This window comes from Mesoplodon bidens, assembly GCF_964165515.1.
Source record: "Mesoplodon bidens genome assembly, chromosome: 13".
Classification (NCBI taxonomy): Eukaryota; Metazoa; Chordata; class Mammalia; order Artiodactyla; family Ziphiidae; genus Mesoplodon; species Mesoplodon bidens.
The window spans coordinates 12,445,692-12,462,039 of record NC_138169.1 but is presented as its reverse complement, the minus strand read 5'-3'; the positions used below and the strand labels follow the sequence as shown (position 1 = coordinate 12,462,039).

Genomic DNA, 16,348 nt, shown 5'->3' with positions numbered 1-16,348 from the left:
AGATATTCCATGCAAATGGAAACCAAAAGAAAGCTGGAGTAGCAATTCTCATATCAGACAAAATAGACTTTAAAATAAAGACTACTAGAAGAGACAAAGAAGGACACTACATAATGATCAAGGGATCGATCCAAGAAGAAGATATAACAATTGTAAATATTTATGCACCAAACATAGGAGCACCTCAATACATAAGGCAAATACTAACAGCCATAAAAGGAGAAATCGACAGTAACACAATCATAGTAGGGGACTTTAACACCCCACTTTCACCAAAGTTGGACTGATCAACTAAAATGAAAATAAATAAGGAAACACAAGCTTTAAATGATACATTAAACAAGATGGACTTAATTGATATTTATAGGACATTCCATCCAAAAACAACAGAATACACATTTTTCTCAAGTGCTCATGGAACATTCTCCAGGATAGATCATATCTTGGGTCACAAATCAAGCCTTGGTAAATTTAAGAAGATTGAAATTGTATCAAGTATCTTTTCCGACCACAATGCTATGAGACTAGATATCAATTACAGGAAAAGAGCTGTAAAAAATACAAACACATGGAGGCTAAACAATATACTACTTAATAACGAAGTGATCACTGAAGAAATCAAAGAGGAAATTAAAAAATACCTAGAAACAAATGACAATGGAGACACGACGACCCAAAACCTATGGGATGCAGCAAAAGCAGTTCTAAGAGGGAAGTTTATAGCAATACAATCCCACCTTAAGAAACAGGAAACATCTCAAATAAACAACCTAACCTTGCACCTAAAGCAATTAGAGAAAGAAGAACAAAAACATCCCAAAGTTAGCAGAAGGAAAGAAATCATAAAAATCAGATCAGAACTAAATGAAAAAGAAATGAAGGAAACGATAGCAAAGATCAATAAAACTAAAAGCTGGTTCTTTGAGAAGATAAACAAAATTGATAAACCATTAGCCAGACTCATCAAGAAAAAAAGGGAGAAGACTCAAACCAATAGAATTAGAAATGAAAAAGGAGAAGTCACAACTGACACTGCAGAAATACAAAAGATCATGAGAGATTACTATAAGCAACTCTATGCCAATAAAATGGACAACCTGGAAGAAATGGACAAATTCTTAGAAATGCACAACCTGCCAAGACTGAATCAGGAAGAAATAAAACATATGAACAGACCAATCACAAGCACTGAAATTGAAACTGTGATAAAAAATCTTCCAACAAACAAAAGCCCAGGACCAGATGGCTTCACAGGCGAATTCTATCAAGCATTTAGAGAAGAGCTAACACCTATCCTTCTCAAACTCTTCCAAAATATAGCAGAGGGAGGAACACTCCCAAACTCATTCTATGAGGCCACCATCACCTTGATACCAAAACCAGACAAGGATGTCACAAAGAAAGAAAACTACAGGCCAATATCACTGATGAACATAGATGCAAAAATCCTCAACAAAATACTATCAAACAGAATCCAACAGCACATGAAAAGGATCATACACCATGATCAAGTGGGGTTTATTCCAGGAATGCACGGATTCTTCAATATACACAAATCAATCAACGTGATACACCATATTAACAAATTGAAGGAGAAAAACCATATGATCATCTCAATACATGCAGAGAAAGCTTTCGACAAAATTCAACACCCATTTATGATAAAAACCCTGCAGAAAGTAGGCATAGAGGGAACTTTCCTCAACATAATAAAGGCCATATATGACAAGCCCACAGCCAGCATCATCCTCAATGGTGAAAAACTGAAACCATTTCCACTAAGATCAGGAACAAGACAAGGTTGCCCACTCTCACCACTCTTATTCAACATAGTTTTGGAAGTTTTAGCCACAGCAATCAGAGAAGAAAAGGAAATAAAAAAAAAAAAAGTAAGTGATCCATAAGCAAACATCTTTGGGAAACATTTATATTCTCTCCTCTCCTCTTTTGGGAATGATAACACGTACATGCAGATTACAGGCTCTGAGAATTCCTGCAGCAAAGAAACCCACTGAATTGTATTAAAGGCAGAGCTTCCCAAACTGACTCCAGAATTGTCTTTCATAAACTTTCCAATATTTTGCTCTTGGAATGGGGGTTATGATTCCTGGACTCCTGGAGGGTTCCCAGGGAGAGAAGCATCAGAGTACCCTGAAATATATGCAAATGTGCGTGAGTGAGTTGATGGGCATCTTCAGATGTGCTATCACCCATTCTCAAAGGATTCTTCTTTGCTGAATTCCTTCTCTCCCCTCCCCAACTTTACCATGAAGGGTCAGAGAGCTGGCACTGCCCCCTACCCACCTTGGCATCAAAGGCATGTTTGAAGATCTCACACAGGGTTTTGGCATAAGCCTGCGATTTGCCCGTCTCTGTGGCGTACAGGATGGTAGCCTTGACCCTCTTGGCCATGGCCTGTCCCATCAGCTTGGCTGAGAACTTGACGGCTCTGGAGGGGAGAGGATGGAGAGGAAAATGGGAAATGCAGAAAGGAGGGAGGATGCCACGCTGGGACTCTGGGGCAAGAACCATGATCCATGAAACTTAATAGGAGGGAACTTTCTCTCCTAATCTTTGATGGCTTCAGGGATACTCAAAGCGCAAGTTTAGGTGCCATATTGATCCCTTTCTTAAGTCACTCCAGACCAACTGGTCATGAGCTAACATGGTTAGTTAGTTTCATTAGTTTGTTACTTGATTAATTGATCCCAGTCTTGAGAACGTTGGTTTGCCAAGCATTGCCCCAAAAGATGATCATTCATTCCTTCACTCATTTGTTCATTCATCAAGTGTTTGTTGAGTGCCTAGCTATGTGCCAGGCATTGTTATAGGAATGGAAACACAGAGAAATGGCTGTCATGGGGCTTATGTTCGTGTGTGTGTGCGTGTGTGTGTATGTGCGTGTGTGTGTGTGTGTGTGTGAGAGAGAGAGGGGGGGGGGAGAGGGAGAGAGAGAGAGGGAGAGAACGAATCACTAATAAATCACCAGGTATTGAGCTAGAAGGGATTTTAGAGGTTCATAAATCCACAAAGGAAGGACCAAGTCTGGTTTAAGCAGCCATGCACATCCAGGGTCTTGCAGAGGCTGATACTTAACAGGCACTAAATATGTATCTATCAAAAGAAGGAATGGATTTTAAACATACTTCTACCACCAAAGCCCTGGGGAGTTTGAATGTCAAGTCGAGGCTCTTTCTAGTTAAATGGAGAATTCAGAACCAGTGCTTCTTCCTTCCCATCTATGAATGCCTGGGCTCACCTTCCGAGCAAGCATCCCTGTTCTAACTAGGAATCTCAGAGTAGACAAATTGCTAGTTACCCCAATCTGGGGATTATCGGTGGTAAATTCATCACTTTTTTAGAATCAGGGAAACCACCCATGCTGCCAGAGCACTGGGAGCTAAAGGGGAAGAAACAGAAGAGAATAAAAGATGCCTGGAGGGTTCCCTTTGAATGATCGGATCGTAAAAAAGCATCTATAATTAACTCCCATTGTTTCTACCCCAAACTTAATAGTGCAATTAATTCTTTAGATTTTTTCCCTCCCTTCCTCCCTCAGAGAGAGTTTGAACTGAACTGAAGCCAAAGGCTGCTGTCCCTGCGAATTTGTGATGCTCTTGATAGGGAAAGAATGGCTGCTGATGCATTCTTGCTTGGCTGCAATATAAAGTTAGGTGGAAGGAGAAAGGGGAGGGAGGGAGAGAAGGGAGAGATCCTGTGGACCGTATTAGTGGATCCAGGATCTAGGTTTCAGTCCCTGCAAGACCTACCAGTCACCTGTTGAGAGCTGGACCCGAGGGGCTGAGGAAAGTGACTAAGTAGCTCAGTGCCTACTAGCCCCTCTGCCAAAAAGTGAGCTCCCAATAGAGGGTCTCTGCTGAGTGGGTCAGGGAGGTCTCTATCTTTAGACAGAAAGCTGGCATCCCCATTAAACCATCTGTCAACCCCACCCCACTTGTCAGCCGGTCCCCTGGCTGACCACGAGTTCTTCAGGACAATTACTCTTCAATAGCCTTGGTCCCTAACCCTCTTCCCTCCCTCCTTTTCTCAGTGAAGTCTTATTCATTTCATTCTTCAGCTCAATTGTCATCTCCTGCAGGAAGCCCCTTTTGACCTCCCAAATTGGCTGAAGTCTATTTTATGGCACCATGAATCGTTCCTTGATGGTAGCTGTGAGCTTCATGAGGGCAGGACCACATCATCTGGCTCATCATGGCATCTCTGGAGCCCAGCACAGTGCCGGGCACCGAGTAGGCACTTAGTATCCATTTGTTGGCTGAATGAGTGAATGAGTGAGTGAAATGAGACCCAGCCCTGGGCGAGAGGCCTCTCTAGGCAGTGGTGGGCTGGAGCCAGCTGGTCCCAGCTCCTCCTGACTCTGGCTTCAGTGACTTCCTGTTGAGAGCTTGAAATTGGCCATAGTGGGAGTATTTACACCACGGAAATTGGCAAAGGTTACAAATCTATTATCATTATTATGGCCAACTTTACTAATTGGAGAGCTGGTTTATCAACACAACACTGTCTCCAGGACAAGAATTTAGGAAAGTGGAGGGGAGGAAAGTGAGGTTGGGAAGAAGAGTCATGGTGATGTTTGCATCCCACGAGGGGGTTGGAGAAAATGGAGAAATCACGTCACACGAGAGGGTAGAGGCGCAAGCATGTTTCCAGCCTTCTTTTCTGGGGCTCTCTGAATGCGGGGGCACATCCATCCCCCATCCCCACCTACTTTAGGAGACTTACTCTGCCAGCTTCTTGAAGCCAATGGCTCGCCGCTTTGTGGGGGTCCCGTTGGTACCTTTCCAGATGTGGGTGTTCCAAGGGTCAGGCTGGGAAGAGAGGACTATGGTCACTGCAGTGAGGGGCCCTGGCTCCTCTTGGGAGATGCTCAGGGCTCCCTGGGGGCTTGTGGCTGTCCAGCCAGGTCCAACCCTTAGCCCTTGAAGGGAATGATTCTGACAGTGGTGACCACAGGGGTCCTGGCACAGAGTGGCTGGTCCAGCCTCCCTGCACTGTCCTGCTAGACCTTCCCACTCATCCCTCAGAATCCCTCTCAAACACCCTCCTCGTGACCCCGGACTACTCATTTCATCTCCACTCGTCTTTCAGCTTGAGCTGTGCTGTTCAATATGGTGGCCACACTTGAGCATCCGAAATGCAAGTGTGAGCTGAGACGTGCTCTAATCATAACACACACACCGGATATTGAAGACTTAGCACGAGAGAGGCGGGGAGGGGCAGGACCTGGTATTCGAAGGAGGGGGTGAGTCGGTAGTTGAGCATCTCTTGGTGGAAGACGGGGGTGATGCTGCCAGACATGGGGGGCACGATCCACACCCAGTCAGCGGGGCAGCCTCCCCGGCAGCGGTATTCATTCTCCATGTGCTTAATGAAGGACTCGGTGGCAGAGTGGTGGTCAACGATGGTCACTTTGTCACTCTGTGGGAGGAGAGGGGACAAGGAGTCAGGAGGAAAGAGCAGCTGGGGTATCTCGGGACTCCCTTGCCCATAGAGCAGTGTTTCCCAAAGGCTGGTCCTGGAGATGATTCTAGGCAGGTGATTCTCTGCATTGTTCTTTCAATCCTGATGAGACCCAGGAGAAACACCTCCAATCTTCCTCTGTCCTTCCTCCTCTTTTTTTAAAATTTTTTTAATGAGAGAAGCAGCTCAGGCAACTAGAATCCAACAACTTTGTGTTGTTTCCCTGCGTGTATTTGTTTATGTATTTATTTAAATGTACAATTCTCTTCTATTTATGGCAAATAGTACTGGCTCTCCACTTAGGATGGTGAGACAAAATCCTCTTAAAAGAAACAATTTTAAGTAATAAGGATGAGTTTATGAAAATGAATACAAGTCAATCACAGCAGAGCTGGGGGGGCTGAATGTCCGCGTAACCCAGCCCCAGGGCCCGTTGTAGTCAGCTGGCTTGGATTCTTACCTTGCCCAGGCAGTGTCTTCCCTTTCTGCCCACAAAACTCTGTCCCCTTCCTGCACTTTTCTCTTCCAGTCATTCATCTCACTCACACCTCTGCTGCCTCTGGCTCGCCAGTCTTCGTACCAGTCCACCAAAGCACCCTCCTTCATTTTCAACAATTCCTAAAACTTCACTCCCCCACGGTAGAGAGGGAAGGGAGGGCGCTTCCTTCTCCCTCATCCTATCGCAACTGGTCTCTTCCCTGGGATACACATTCCCAAGTATACCCAGTCTCCCTATGCCTGACATGGGGACCTATGGTTTATATTCATGTCTAGACATGATTTGGTATGTTCAGTCTACTGCCTGTGGACGCCTCCCATGTAAGTCTATGAGGGTCTAGTTTCCCAAACTATCACCCTCAGAGGACAGGGCTGGTCTCTACTACAGAGAGTGACCTCTATTCTGTGGGCCTCCTGGTTTGCCTGGGAGAATCCCAGCTTATGCCTTTGTACTGTTACAATTATTAGTGGTGTCCCCCATTCGCTCTCAAAAGTGTCATGGTTTAGCCGATAGTTTTTAAAGCTATCATACTGTATATAATAGCATTTATCACAGAGCCACATGCATTGGGGGACCTATGCTTCTGATCATGATGATGAGTATTTGTCTCTGTTAGGTGAAAGTCTGAATGCCTAAGAAGTGGCAAGACACAGATGATGCTCGCCATTTCTTTTTTTTTTTTGGCCACGCCACGCGTCCTGCAGGATTTTAGTTTCCCTACCAGGGATGGAACCCATGCCCCCTGCGGTGGAAGTGTGGGGTCTTAACCACTGGACCACCAGGGAAGTCCCAGATGTTTGTCATTTCAGTTCTAAAAAATCATAAGCAACAAGTCACAAAACCCTTATCTTTTTGCCTCTTTCTCAAATGGTCCCCACCCAAGATCCATCATGGGGAGGAAGGCATGCATGATGGGAAGTACACCTCACTGGTAGGCAGATCCCTGCAAGGACGGTTCCTGGGAGCTGGGCTCTTCACCTTTTGCCCTGAGACTCTGAAAGGTTTTAATTCCCCTTTGAGGCTTGGCAGCCAGGAGGTGTGCCCTGGCACTACCTGGAAGCTGTACAGCACCGCAATGTTGATCTCCACCAGTGCCTGGTCCTTCCACAGGGAGGATGTCTTCCTCATGTCCAAGTTCATCTTCTTGGCCACTTCCTGAAAGGGGAAGGAAACACAGACTCATAGGCTGGGGCACCTTTGGATTTCAGACTAAAGAGGGACAGGGCTAGTGTCACCAATGAAATTCTTAATTAATTCATCAACTCATATGCAGACTAATTCACTTACTCAATTTTTTTTTTTTTTAAATTGAGGACACACTGGTAGCATCAAGAGACTAGAGGGACTTGGCTGGACCTTTTACTATTGAGCTTACCTTCTAGTGGGGGAGAGAAATAGTTAATACTGTGATGAGTGCTAATTCCTAGGAAGAAAATAAGGTGAGGAAACGGGATAAAGAGGGATATGGGGGCAGGATGAGTTGAACCAGGATAGTCAGGGAAGGACCACTGCAGAGGTGGCATACAGGTGAGTCCCAAATGATGAGAAGAAGCAAGACATTTGTAAATCTTGGGAGGGGATGTTCTATGCAGAGAGAACAGCATGCAAAGACCCTGGGGTGGGATCAGGCTTGCGCTGAGGTACAGAAAGAAGGCCAGTGTATTTGGAGGGTAGGGAGCCACGGGGAGTTGGTGAGAGAGAGATGCAGGACTGGATTATGCTAGATGTGCTAAGGAGTGAGGATTTTATTCCAAATATGATGAGGAGGGTCTTTGGGGGACTTTAAGGAGAGATGTGGGTCTGGAAGTGACATGAGCTGCTTTCTAGTAAGAAAAGCTCTCCACCCATCCTGTTCCATCTCCAGTGTGGCCACTGCCTGGAATCTAGATCATGGGTATTTTGAGTTCATGGGGATGCCTGCCTACTCCACTTGACAGATGAGGAAACTGAGGCTCAGAGAGCTGCAGAGACTTGCTCACAGGCCACAGAGCCAGTTGGCCTCGGGGCTGGAGCCCAGGGAGATGCGTAATGCCCAAGACCTGGGAGCGGCTCCCCAGCTGGCAGATTCCTTTGGCAAAACTACTCGGAGAAAACAACTCCTGACATTTATGTTACAGCTCCAGCTAAGCTGATGTCAGGAGGAGGGAAGACCCAATAGCAAATCCATTAATTAGAGCCTGGCTTCTCACTTCCTCTGTCAATTCTAGTCACTTGTGGGAACCTAGGTCTCATTATGGGGTTAGAAAGTGACAATTTCTCAAGTTTGGGTAAATCGCTTCCCAGCCCCAGATGTCAACATTTGTACATAATGGCAGTTAGAACTGGAAGGCTGGGGTGGAAGCGTGTCTCATTTAAGTTACCCAGTGACTACTCGAAACGTAAGCAGGGATCACAATAGCAGACATTAATTTACTCTTTTGAGGCTGAGGTGTTAGGGTCTGTTTGGGGTCTTTTAGTGATGATACAAACACAGAGAGTAAGAAATTCGCTGCTTTACATAAATACATATAAAACTTGAGTTATTTTATAAAAGAAGAGAGTGTGTACAGCCAGTCATGTTGCTATTGTTACTTCTACAGCATTATTTTGGTTAAAAGAATAGAAATTAGTTGCAAGAAAGTGCAAATATATATATATATATATATGACTTTAAAAATTCCCAAATATGACTTGAGCCACATTTCTGGAAATTGCCTGGAAATGTTTTTTTCCTTTCCTGCCAGGAGTTTGTATAAATCAGTGGCTTCCCAGTAGAATCTTCTGGGGAGCTTTGAAAAATACTGGTGCCTGGGCTCCACCCTGGAGCACTTTCATCCAAATTCTGGGGAGTGGGACCCCAGCATAATAAAACTCCCTAGGTAATTCCAGTGTGTGGCGAGGCTGAGGACCCCTGGTTCTGTTTTCCAGGCCAGCACCCATGGAATTTTTTTAAATTGAGATAAAATTGACATCTAACGTTATGTGTATTTCAGGTGTGAGAGATATTGGTTTGATACATTTATATATTGCAATATGATTACCGCTGTAGGGTTAGTTAACACCTTTATCCAATCAAATAATTACCATTTCTTTTTTGTGGTGAGAACAATTAAGATCTAGCCTCTTAGCAACTCTGAAATTTACAACAGTATCATTGTTGAGTATAATCACTATGCTGTGCATTAAATCTCCAGGAATTATTTATCTGCTAGTTGCAGGTTTGTACACTTCCACCACATCTTCCCCAGTTCTCCTGCCCCGCCTCCCCAGCCCCTGGTAATCACCACTCTACTCTCTGTTTTGGGGAGTTTGGCTTTTTTAGATTCCACACATACGTGAGATCATGTAGTATTTGTCTTTCTCTGTCTGATTTATCTCACTTAGCATAATGCCCTTAAGGTCCACCCAGGTGAACACCCATGGATTTTAATAATATAAACCTAACGCTTATTTCCGAGTTCAAATTTTGCCCTGTGCTTTATTTACTGCGTGATGTAGGCTCAGCACTTAACTTCTCTGTTTCTCAGTGTTCTCTTTTGAAACAAGGCCAATCACAGCAGACTGTGGTTACAAACAACATTTGCTGACAAAACCACAGCAATCCTGATGCTTTCACCAAAGTGGAGCTCCAGGGAGCAGTCCGCCCCAGCACTCTTTTGTAGATCAGGATGACTCAGCCCTGGAGAGAATCAGAACCTCCACCCAGAAATGTACATGGTGGGGAATCACTGTCAAGCCTTGTTTTTTTAATAAAAGAGACCAAAAATGTCCCATGTTCATGGGTCGTTCTCAAAACCTCTAACAAGGCTTGACACTGACAGGCAGTGCAGTAGAATGCTTATGAACTCGGATCATAAAGCCAGACTGGCGGGGTGAGGGGAAGAAAAAAAAGCCAGACTGGGTTCACATCCCAGCTCTGCCACTCCCTAGCTGTATGATCTTGAGCTCATCGTCATTTTAACCCTCCCAAAGGCCTCAGTTTCCTCATCTGTGAAAGGGGAATTATCACACCTGGAGGTTGTGGTAAGGATTAAAAGAGCACCTAATACATGCAAAGTGCTTGGAGCACATAGTACACGTACTCTTCTTTTTTTTTTGTAGTACACGTACTCTTAATGCCACGGAAGGCTTCACAAAGGCCAGGGGGCATCCCCAGAATTGCAGATTCTGTTTTAACCTCTTCTAGTTTCCAAGCCCCAAAGCTCAGCTGTGGGAAAGGACAGTTGAGCCCATCCCCTTTGCCTTCTGCTTCTGCATCATGATGACCAAGAAGGGGCTTCACCTCCAGGATGTTGTATCGGGAGCTGTCACAGTAGTCGCGGACGCCAATCTCTGTGCCCATGTACCAGCCGCTGAAGGGACAGGCACTGAACTCCAGGCCGCCGATCTCCAGGAGCATGTTTGACACAGCGGGGAGGCCGTACCACTTCAGCCCAAGGTCCTTGAACCATTCAAACCTGCAGAGAGAAACACAGCCCAGATCACCATGGGGCAGGAGCCTCATGGGAAGACACACAGGCGGGATATCCTTAGTCTGGGGATGCTGAAATGCCAGTGACTGACTGGGACTTACTATGCCAGAATCTAATTCCTGGGCTCATGTCAGACCTGTGGGATCACAGCTTCCACAGCTGGGGCCTGAGAATATGCACTTTAACATGCTTCCCAGGTGATTTGGATGGACATCCAGGCCTGGGAACAATTGCCTTGGGCTGCTGTTTATCTACTAAACCCACCCTGAAGGTGAGTCTAGGAGAAAGTGAGCATTGCTGAGTTCCTTCTGACCTCAGGACCTTTGCACGGCAGTTCCTTCCTTCTCTTTCCCTTCTGTGCCTGTTCAGCTCTTACCCTCCTTTCATTCTCAGCTAAAATGCTATTGACTCTGGGAAGCCTTCCCTTATGCCTGATCTGGGTTGGGTCAGGAAGCTTTATGCCTCTAGGTACCATAAAATTTATTTTGCAGCATTTTATTGGAATTAAGTGGTTATTTGGGTAACTGATCACCTCCTTGAGACTGAAAGCACCGTGGAGGTGGGGACCAAGTCATCTACAAAACCCAGCACAATGCCTGGCCCAGACTGGGAATACTAAACAGTATCGAATGAATGAATGAATGAAGGTCAAGTTTCACCAGGGAGACTGGGTAAGTTCCCAGATATTGGGCAGTGTCAGGAGCCTCAGGACACTTGCTCCCTCTCCAGGGCCTGGACTAGGGTGAGGCAAGTAAGGCACTAGCCTTGGGTGCAAAATTTAAGGGGGCACCAACAAACCCAGGGATCAAGATCAATACTATTAACTTATTTACACAATATTCTAAATTAATTCAATGTTTTTTAAAAAAATCAAAATTAATGCAAAAAAAATCCATGACAAACAAAATATCAAAACTTTAAATAGGGCTTCCCTGGAGGCGCAGTGGTTGGGAGTCCGCCTGCCGATGCAGGGGACACGGGTTTGTGCCCCGGTCCTGGAAGATCCCACATGCCACGTAGCGGCTGGACCCGTGAGCCACAGCTGCTGAGCCTGCGCATCGGGAGCCTGTGCTCCGCAACAGGAGAGGCCACAACAGTAAGAGGCGGGAGTATCGCAAAAAAAACCCAAAAAACAACTTTAAATAAAGACAGGCTCCCACCTTGCCCTAACTCGCCTCACTTGCTTCCCCCTAATTTCAGCCCTGACCTGGTCTTTGTTTAAAGTTTTGATATATTTAAAAAGTTAATTTTTATTTAAAAATATTACATTAAAATACTATTTATCTTGATGATTGGTTTTTTTTTTTTTTGGTGCTTCCCCCCATCAATTTTGCCCCTGAGGCCAGGGTCTTACTGTGGAGTTTCTTTACTCTCGAAAAGTGTAAATTCTATTTGTGCTGCTGGCCACAGCCCTCATAGCCCCATCCCAGCCCCAAATTGCTTTTGACCTTGAGCTGCGTCAGGTCACATAGAGTTTTAAATGGCTCCCTCTATTTAAAATTTGTGCCCACAACGACACAGGAGGTGCTTCTGCTCTTTCAGCCCTTAGGGTTGGAAAAAGGGCAGGTCCAGGTTGATGGCTTAGGAGTGGGGTAAGGAGGGAGATTTTTTTTTAACTGAAGTATAGTTGATGTACAATATTATATAAGTTACAGGTGTACAATATAGTGATTCACAATTTTTAAAGGTTATACTCCATTTATAGTTATTATAAAATACTGGCTATCTTCCCTATGTTTTACTGTATCTCCTTGAGGTTTATTTATTTTATACATAATAGTTTGTACGTCTTAATCCCCTACCCCTATATTGCCCCTCTTCCCTCTGGTAACCACTAGTTTATTCTCTATATCTGTGAGTCTGCTTCTTTTTTGTTATATTCACTAGTTTGTTGTATTTTTTAGAGTCTACATAGAAGTGATATCATACAGTATTTGTCTTTCTCTATCTGACTTACAAGGAGGGAGATTTTGATTCAGAAAAGATGGTGGTCCCTGGGCTGGTGAAGAAGGAATTATTGATGTTGAGGGAGCTCACCTTGCCCTGGCCCCATGATGAGGGTAGGAACCAAGACCCCCTTTCAGCCTCTGTCTGGGCTGGAGAGAGAGCGGGGGGTGCAGGGTTGGGTAGAGAGGGGCACTGGGTAAATCCACCCACCCTCACCCACCCCATGCCAGTCCCTCTTACTTGGGGTGCCTGATGGGCACTTCCAGCACCAGCTCTGGAGGAATCTGGAAGAGCTCAGGGTCATTGCCGTTGGCCTGGAGCAGGAGTGGCAGGACATCGAAGCGGCTTCTTGGGGGTTTCCAGCCCTGCTGGATGCAGATCTGCAACCAGATCCGCCAGGTCAGGACACCATGCCCCAGACCCTCCAGACACAACAGCAATGGGGGGAGGGGCAGAGGCCCCAGTGCAAGCCCGCCAGCAGCCCCCCTGGAGGCTCTGGGTCACGGCCACTTTCTTTATGAAGTTCTCCCTGACATCATCAGGTAACTAGTATAACTTTCTGTGGTCCCACAGGACAGAAAGCAAACGTGTCCTCCAGCCCCTCACTTGGTTATGTTTTCCAGGTCTTCCCTGCCAACTGGGAACTCTGGGAGCAAGGGCTGAACTGACTCTTGCATCTGTGGTGCCCTGGCACAGTGCTGGGCACGCCTACGCACTTGCTCCGGAAGTGTTTGCATCCGGTGCCTAAGACATGAAGAAAATCTACCAGATTTGATGAGGGCAGATCTCTCAGAAGGACCACATAAAATGCATCTGTTAGAGCAGCTATCCTATCAAAATATAAAGCGAGCCACATAGTAATTTAAAATTTTCTACCAGCCACATTTTAAAAATTAAAAAAACCCAGAGCAAAACCTGGTGAAAATAATATATCATTTAAAAAAGTTTTAATTTCAATAATATTAAATTAAATTAAATAATGATGGGGCTTCCCTGGTAGCACAGTGGTTGAGAGTCCGCCTGCTGATGCAGGGGACACGTGTTCGTGCCCCGATCCGGGAAAATCCCGCATGCCGCGGAGTGGCTAGGCCCGTGAGCCATGCCCGCTGAACCTGCACGTCCGGAGCCTGTGCCCCGCAACGGGAGAGGCCACAATAGTGAGAGGCCCGCGTACCGCAAAAAAAAAAAAAAAAAAAAGAATTATAGCACGATATTAATTATAGTAACAGTAATTAATTATAGTAACAGTAATTTATTAATACTGTACTAAAAGCATTACTATATCAAATATTAATATCATTATGTATTAATATAGTATTATATATGGCATATATATAATATATATGGCATATATTAATAGTAATAATATATTAATAGTATATTTGACATTAAAATTAAATATGCAATTCATTTATTAATCCAATAAAATATAAAAATTTATAATATATAACATAATTAAACACCAACTGTTTAATAATAAATTATTAAATAAATTATTAATATTAATATATTTAAAGATGTTTAACATAAAATTAACTATACTTATTAATACAATAAAATGTATTAATTTATTAATAAATAGAAATAGATTAGCCCGATATTATCCACAATATTATTTTTCAATAGGTAATCAAGATACAAATTACTAATGAGATCTTTTCCACTCTTTTTTTGTTCCCTGTCTCCGAGACCGTGTTATTTACACTTAGGGCATGTCTCAGTTTGGACTCGCCACATTTCAAGTGGTCACTAGCTACATGCAGCCAGTGGCTGCCGTACTGGGTGAGGGGTTTTGAAAGTTACAATTCTGTGGTTATGTTTGGGGTGACTCTTTCTGCTGGGTTAGTAGACAGAGGAAGCACAGAAGCGTGGGTTTAGAACATGTTGTGTCAGTGAGGTTTCTGGAGACAGAAGGAGAGGGAGAGGCCATGGTGTTTCTGTTCCGGCGGCCACAAGGACAAGGTCAGCCAAGTATACAGTTAGAGGTCAGCCAAGTGGAGCAGAGAGTCCGGCTGAGGCTAAAAGACACAGGTCTGACTCCTGGTCGCCCTGGTTATAGCCCCCTCCCCAGGATAGTAATATTTTAAAAAGAAAAGCCACTTGCAAATGAAGTCAGCAGTGATGAGGGTGTGGGCTGGCCCTTGGCCTAAGCAGCTCCCTCGTGGGGTGGAGTTTGAGGGGGGTTTGAGGAAAGGACGAAGATAAAGCAGAATGGCGGCTGAGTGGGTGACAAATAAAGGAGGTACCAGGTCTGTGTGCGTGAGATATTCCAGGCATGGGCTCTGCCTATTATGTCTCCTGTGGGCATAGCTTGTGGAAGCTTCCAGGCCTTACCTGTGCTATCCGCCCACATCGCCACCTAGAAGGAGCCCTGGATGGGGAGAAGGTGGTATTCATGTTCCTAGTGGCTTTTATGAACTGACTTGGGCTGCCAGCAACCGTGGTGGTACTGGAGAGTCCAGTCTGTCCAGAGGGGGGTTGGGTAGGGAGAAATGTTGTACAAGGAAATGAATGAATGAATGAAGGGTATGAGTCTGACATATTACCCAACTCAGAAAAGATGATGTCAGACATGGCTTCCACATGTCAGTTCCTCTCCTCCCAGGGGAAGGCAGGAGACTGGAGCTATACTTCTAGCTTTTCCTCTGCTCCTTTAGTAGCCTTGGATAATGTGTTTGGCCTTGGTGAGACTCAGTCTACTCATCTGTGAAATGGGGCAATAGTTCCCATCATGAGGGTCGGGCAAGGTAATGGCCTGAAAATGACCAAATGACCAGCTGTAGCAGAACCAGCAGGACTAGAGGCAGACAGAGCAGGAGCTCTGGAGATGAGTAAGCTGTACCACACCGACCACTCTCCCTACGATAATATTAAACTAAGAAAAGTCTGTGGATAAAGACAGTTTGGGAGGATGAGAGACCAGCTGGGGGAGGAGTGGGGGCACGCACCTCTGTGAACTGCACGCTGGCTGGATCCCCCAGGATGGAGCCGTCGGGCTGCTTGTAGCCAGCATAGCGGATGAGCTGGGAGTTCCAGACTCGAAAGTCATGCTTGCCGTCGGTCCTCTGGGGAAATATGGTGATGGCAGATCTGTGGCGGAGAGAGGGGGACGTTTGGCACCAGGGCTGGGCTTGCACTTTGGGGACATAGTGGAAAAAGTGTCGTCCAGGCCAATGAGTGCATAAGGCTCAGGGCCCACGGTGCAGCTGTTGGAAGGGGAGGGACCTTGCCCTGTCTCTCCACTGGACCGCTGGGTGAGGAAGGGTGGAGGATAGGAGGCCTGGTGCCAGCTCACTGAAGGAAAGAGAATGCACCTCTAACTGGAGACTTCCAAACAATCTTGACTTGGGCCAGTTTTCCAGAAAGTTCTTTTGCAGCAGGTAATCCTCAGGGAAAAAAACATCAGATCCTCTTTCCTTTCGAGAGCTCACCACTGATTCCCAGTTTTAGTCTTTCTTTTACCACCATCACTATTTATTGTCCCATTTGCTCACCTCCTGTACCACAGCAAAGTCTACAGATTTACGATTAATAAGAAATCAACTTCCATTTGTACTCGTATTTGTTTACTTTGAAAGAAAACTGAAGATCGCCCCTGGCCTTGCCCACCTAAATAGGCAACTGTGAGACCGTGTACTGTTATTAAATTGCAGAAAGATGTGGTTGCCTATGGAAGGCACCTCACTGGAGCCCTGCTCCCTTTTTGTTAAAAGGGAAATCAGCGTTTTGGAGAGCTGTTATAATGATGCCTTATCCTCTTTGGTACCATCAGAAGGACTGAAACAAATGGAAAGGAGGGTAATTTTTTCACGAAGTGGTTTGATATTATCTCCTGCCAGGAGCTCCTGTTACCTGGACTCATCAGTTCCATCCACGGACCAAATCCTAGGCTATGGAAACCACATCCTGGCTTGTGTCAACATGGGGATGACATCATAGGTCCAACCCAAAGCTCACAGATCTGCTCCCA

At 45.3% G+C, this 16,348-nt stretch overlaps 1 protein-coding gene across 1 annotated transcript in view; it reads right to left on the bottom strand.

Moving 5' to 3' along the window:
* NOS1 (nitric oxide synthase 1) overlaps positions 1 to 16,348 on the bottom strand; it is a gene marked incomplete at its 5' end in the record, with an annotated part of 98,104 nt that overhangs the window by 40,562 nt on the left and 41,194 nt on the right. The window contains 7 exon segments of the mRNA XM_081252114.1: positions 2,305 to 2,449; positions 4,744 to 4,829; positions 5,245 to 5,439; positions 7,034 to 7,135; positions 10,242 to 10,416; positions 12,619 to 12,758; positions 15,327 to 15,468. Of these exon segments, the coding sequence (XP_081108240.1) occupies positions 2,305 to 2,449; positions 4,744 to 4,829; positions 5,245 to 5,439; positions 7,034 to 7,135; positions 10,242 to 10,416; positions 12,619 to 12,758; positions 15,327 to 15,468 (985 nt within the window).